Source organism: Corvus cornix, chromosome 6 (genome assembly GCF_000738735.6).
Source record: "Corvus cornix cornix isolate S_Up_H32 chromosome 6, ASM73873v5, whole genome shotgun sequence".
Classification (NCBI taxonomy): domain Eukaryota; kingdom Metazoa; phylum Chordata; class Aves; order Passeriformes; family Corvidae; genus Corvus; species Corvus cornix.
This window is the reverse complement of record NC_046336.1, coordinates 8,369,807-8,375,644: the sequence shown is the minus strand read 5'-3', so window position 1 is coordinate 8,375,644 and position 5,838 is coordinate 8,369,807. Positions and strand designations below refer to the sequence as shown.

Genomic DNA, 5,838 nt, shown 5'->3' with positions numbered 1-5,838 from the left:
GTGCTTCTCTTTTATTGTAGCTGAATGCTTCCTAACTGTAAGGGCTGTGAGATTCCTGTTTGGACTTCTGCTCTCCTGTGCTAGGACACTGTAGGCTGGGAGTCATCCCTGTGGAGGCAGGCAGAAGGAAAGCCTGGAAGATCCCTGCTTGTAATATATTTAACCTTGGGCTGGACAGAGGCAGAGGAGGCTGGAGCACTGCCCCTTTGCACAAAGCCTCCCCCAGCACACATTATGCTGTTGGGAGCCTACACCAGCCTGTTGATACAGCTGCCAGTGGAGATTATATGGCAACACAGAATTACATGGCAACACGTGGTTCCTGCTGAAATTAGGAAAAGAGAACAGGAGTTGCACAGGGAGTCCCTTCCATCTCTGCTTCTGCTTTCCACAGGACATTTGGAGATCTGAAATCATCCCCAAGCTGAGGAAAACACATCCTGACACTGACACTGCTGAATTCCCTTCAATGCTTCCTTCAAATTAAGATGTACACTAAGCATGCTGTTCAGATAACAGGGAGAACTGTAGACTCCAGGGAGCATTCAAAAGTATTAGACAGGATGTGTGCAGGTAAGGAGCAGAGCAGTTGGGATTTGTGAGAAGAATTGTTTACTTACAGCTCCAGGTCTGTGCAGAGCAGAAGCACCCAGCAATCCCATTTCCCGAAGGTATGCCAGCTCAGCAGCTCTTCTTGCCATTTCAACCTTGTGAGAACCTGGTGGGGTCCAGCCAATGCCTCTGAGCCAGTTCAAGTCAGACTTGTATTTTACCTGAGAGAACGAAACATTCACCAGGATGTATTATTTTATTGGGCCCTGGGTATTCAAGAGAGAGCATATAAAGAACAGCAAAGTCAATAATAAAAAAAATTATTCATTTTTAGCAAGCAAACTGTGGTTCTTTCAAGAAGGTGATTTTGTTGGCAGGTAAGGTTTGCCGAGGAGTTTGCACAGACAGCCCCGAAACCAGGGAAGGACCATATTGCCCAGCCACACTTACATCACTCTGCAGCTTATAGGCCTGCTTTGCATGTTTCACATTTAGCTGCTCAGGGTCACAAGTGTATTGGTGCAAGGGCTGCCTGTAGTTAACATTGCTTGCAAGCTGCTGGCTTCTCTTGGCATGGAGGAATCCTGGCTGGTTGAGGTGACTCTGGAACTGTGCCCTGTTTAGGGCATAATCACTCCTGTATTGGATGTCGCTCTGGAGTTTCCCCACTCTGAGGACATGTCTGATTTTGGGATCATCATTTGCACTGAGGAATCCAATCTGCTGGCCTCTGTCTCTCAGGAAGGCTTCTCTGTATTTGTACTGCAGGAAGTGCAGAGGAAAAGCTCATTTTCACATTCAAATTACCTTCAAATTCTCTTATGAAATAACTTATTCTCCCCTAGCCATCAATCATGTTTCTTGTAGTGCACAAAGACCAAGGGTTTGTTTGATACCAATCTACATCTCCTAATCTAACAAGACACTTTAGAAGAATGACCTTTGTGCTCAATTTTAAAGGAGTGGAAAGACTTAGGCAGCCCAAAATGCTCATCTCTCAAAAGTAATCAGAGATCCTCCTACTGTTACACTCTTGGATACATAATACACAGCTCAAGCAATGAAGCTCCTCTACCTTTAGCTTTCTTGCCGACTGTGGTCTTCTGTGCTCAAAGATGACCCACTTTATCCTAGACCATGCTTTAACTATTCATAACCTAATACCTATTTTATTTGATTAAATCATAATATGTCTTCTTCCCAAGAAAAACTCTTGGGACATAAAATGGAACAGCCTGGTATTGGACACTATTAATGGTAGCCTTCAGCTGGAAATCTTTGCATTTAACCAGTACTTGGTTTCATTGGATCACCAGTATTCCACACCAGAACAAAGTACACTCATGTCAGAATTCACCCATTTTTACAGGATGGGGTGGCATGGGAAGAGGGTTGGGAAGTGTTTGAAACAGAACAATTCTTACATCACTAGCAATCTCTCTTGAAGCCTTTGCTGTCTGGAATGGGATGGCGTCAATCCTAAAATCATAGCCAGATGCCCTTGTCTGTTCCCAAGATGTTTTATACAATTTCTGTGTTGAGAAGAAAAGAACAAAACAGTCATTTCCCCCTGCAGTTTCTTAAACGCAGTCCCATAACTGCAATAATAAATGTTTTATCCTACTGGGCTTATTTGTATCAGGAGTCATCAGCACCATCTCCAAGGTTTTGATCCAGATCTATAGCGCTTCAACTTCTTTTCTATTCACCATAATGATAAAATGCCTCATCTGAAAAGTGCCACCAGGGTTTCCTTTTGTACTTGAATGTGGTTGTTTTTGATGTGATTTAATTTCTATTAGAAACTGTGATGCATCAGTCACATCAATATTGCATTGATATTGCCCTTATTCTCTCTTTTGATGCATCCACTCGCAGTGTCTTGGGTTTCCTGGCATCGTAATTTCAATATCAGTTATTTCAAGCTTTTCAAATGATCCTCGTCTCTATCCCCAGCCACGTGTGGCTTCATTAACTCATGTGGAATAACAGCTGGTTCTAACATATTTAATGTGACTTTGAGGATGTGAATCACATTTACATCCTGAAGAGAAATTGCTCTAGATTTGGTTCTTCTTCCATCAGTAGTTTTCTTAAAATAGCTTCCAGTCTGCAGGTTCTGCTACATGGCCATGACACTTTTGGCTGTCCCTTATTTATTTTATTTATTTGCTTTCTGTAAGTCTTTGATTCATCCCTTCTGGGGTTTGTGACCATATGAAAAGAAGCACAAAATTCACTCCACATTTTAAGATAATCTTCTGTTTCACTGGTGAATGTAGTGGTAGGTGCTGCTAAATTTGACAGTAAACTGAGATGCCAGAAATCCTGCAAGATGGCCAGGGCAGAAGCAATGCAAGCGTCACTGTACAGCCTGCTAACAGGTATAGGGCTGACCTTTCATTTGTCTGCAATCCTTGCACACAATATTTGCCTTTTTACAGTTTCCTCTATTGCTTCAAAAAATGTAATTTCTACTTGTTTCTTTCACCTATCTCAAAGCTCCTTACAAACTAAGGTCATTCTGATGCTACAGGTAAAGACAAGAGCTATTTAATCAGGGAACAGGACATTAGGAATAGACCGAGTTCCTCTGTATGAGATAATGTGGAAACAAATTCTCTTTACACTAATTCCACACACTGATTCAGTTACATCCAGATTGATGACTACTATGCCTAAGGGATCAGTTCAACACAGTGTTGCAGCTTCAGAAAGGTAGATTATATAGTCAAGGAAAGAGGATTCTCCCTCCTCCCTCAAACAAAATCGAAAAGATTTTAATTTGTAACTAACCATGTCTATGTTGAAGGTTTGAAATCCTTAGTAATAGCTTACTAGGAACGTTGAATGAATGCTCAGAAGGAAAATTAGCAGACTTTTCCTGATTCATCCAGCCCAAACCTAGCAACATGTTGGCTGTTCACTGCCTCTGGCTTTTTTTTAGTTTTGATCAGGCTTGGAGAACCTGCCTTCTACATACATGGAAGTTTTTATTCCCTAACGAGTTTACCAAGTCAGCTCCCCAAAGGAGAAGGTTTACTTACATCACTGATGTAAAATGCATTCTGGCGGGCTCGGATAAAATCCGGATGATCAGGAGGTAGGGTGTACCTGTGCCTGCCTTCGAAACCTCCAGCCTTGTACAGTCTCTGTGGGGCCAAAAGTCATTGAATGCAACTGACACCGGAAGCAATGTCAAGATCAATTCTTTTATGCAGTATAGTACACCAAAAGTTAAGATCACTCATACATTAGAATGAAATCTACCTCATTGCACTGGAGGTAGCTGTTCTTGGCATGAATCAAATTCGGAGAGTCGACCACGGCAGTGAACTTCAGACTTTCTGGCTTCTGACGGTACTTTACCTGAGAGGGGGAGCAGGCAACAAAAACAAACAAAGGGAAAAAAACCACGAGATGTTTCTGTTAATGATATACGAAAACTCCCAGAGTGTGATGACTGGGGTAAAACATAAAAGACATTTTCCTGAAGCCACTGTTCTGCTTTAGTCTCAGTAGCTCTTTCAGCTAGGGACTGGGGATGCCTTTGTATCAGGCACCAAACTTTTTGTTGTGTGTGTCTTTGTGTGTGTGTGCAAGAAGGATTTCACACTGAAAATTCTCATGCAAAAAGCTTTTGAACATTACACTTTTGACAGCTCAAAATTTTTCTCTATTAATGCATGATACCGAACAGGCAAATGCCCCTTCGGTGTGGTTGTCAGTGCTGTATCTTTCTATATAACTTCCACCACCTGCTGAGAATTTCATAATGGAGTTTCCTGCATTAATTTATTGCTCCATGTTTTGCTTATACTCTTGTGTTTCATTTGGAATGGAAAATATTCAGCAGGTGTCACACAGTGGACTTGTGTCTCCTGTACTGCTTCTTGGTAACTTACACCTTGTATAAACAGGCTCCCACATCAAAAGGAAATGATAAGCTACATTCGTAAGTGTCATGTAACGAGGAGCCTTGATGGTAAACAATTCCTACAGACTTGCTATCCCATGAAAGATTTATCAGTTACCTCACTGATGAGCTCTCCAGCCTTCTTTACACTCTCTATCTGCGGAGATCTCAGAGCCATCCAACCAACTCCTTTCATGAAGTTCAGGTCTGATTTATAGCGATGCTGTTAAAAATGAAAATCGTTAGCTATCAGTTTTGTATCCACAGCTATTAAGGTTTTTTAAAAAACTCCCTGGTTCATATTCACATTTTGAGGTTTTTCATTTGCCATGCACATATCAGATCGTAAAGCCAAACTGTTTGCATTTGTTCGTTCCACCAGGAATTAAATAATGTATCATATGCAAGTTACAAGAGAAGGCCCCACAAGTGAATTAGTATGGCTCAAAGCAGTAAGTAATAACCTGTTTGTACTGGGCGTAAAAGAACCTCTTTTGAAATAATTTTATGAGGTGAATTCAAGTCAGGAATACTAATTATTTTATCTGGTTCATGGTTCCTCATTAACCGCATTTCTAGGAGGACACATTACTCTTCCTTTACTCACATTAAAGGCTTGCTTTTACCTCCTAATCTATTAAAGAAAATCAGGCAGACCCAATAAAAAGTGAAAGTCAGGAAAGTACCCGCAATCCCCACAATCCTGACTTCACTTCAGAGTCATGGTGTCTCACTGTGGGACTTTAATCCAATCATCCATTTTTTTCATTTTTTTGTTCTGCCCTATATGTGACAGGACATGATAATCAATTAACTCAAGTGTACTGTACATTACTCTACTAGGCAATGAGGGTATCAGGCAAAACCATCACCACCACTTGTCTGGGCTCCTGACTTGGCGTTCTAAAGGCAAGAGCCAAGCGCTGAGGTTCTCCCTCACATCCTATCCTGTTCCTCTGTAGGCAAGCTCAGGAGTACCTAGGGTAGGGTCTGAAATAAAGATTTTACCTCACTCTGTAGCATGTGGGCTCTTTTGGCCCACTTCATCTTCATGTCTTCTGGGAGTGCTGTAAATTCATGGAGTCTCTCTCTGTAATCTTGATCACTCGCTAAGGCCTGGGCTTTCCTGGCATGGACAAGGTTCACCATGTCCATGGGCAGATGAAACTGAGACCACACTTCTTGGGATCCTTTCTTGTACTCTTGTTCACTCTGTAATTTGGCAGCATGCAAGCAGTGCAGCAACCTGGTGTCATCCAGAACACTTCTGGCACCAATGTGTTTTCCTCTCTCCATCACAAAATTGTGTTTATATTGGTACTAAAAATTAAAACAAAAGGGTAAAAGTGAAAATGTGCCAAACTTAGACT

At 41.6% G+C, this 5,838-nt stretch overlaps 1 protein-coding gene across 1 annotated transcript in view; it reads right to left on the bottom strand.

The window, feature by feature from the left end:
* Nucleotides 1–5,838, bottom strand: part of LOC104695204 (nebulin related anchoring protein) — a 47,825-nt gene that overhangs the window by 950 nt on the left and 41,037 nt on the right. The window contains exons 35-41 of the mRNA XM_019293956.3: nucleotides 5,477–5,788; nucleotides 4,587–4,691; nucleotides 3,823–3,921; nucleotides 3,600–3,704; nucleotides 1,977–2,084; nucleotides 1,003–1,314; nucleotides 621–773 (exon numbers count right to left, since the gene is read on the bottom strand). Of these exons, the coding sequence (XP_019149501.3) occupies nucleotides 621–773; nucleotides 1,003–1,314; nucleotides 1,977–2,084; nucleotides 3,600–3,704; nucleotides 3,823–3,921; nucleotides 4,587–4,691; nucleotides 5,477–5,788 (1,194 nt within the window). The remainder of the gene's footprint in view (nucleotides 1–620; nucleotides 774–1,002; nucleotides 1,315–1,976; nucleotides 2,085–3,599; nucleotides 3,705–3,822; nucleotides 3,922–4,586; nucleotides 4,692–5,476; nucleotides 5,789–5,838) is intronic.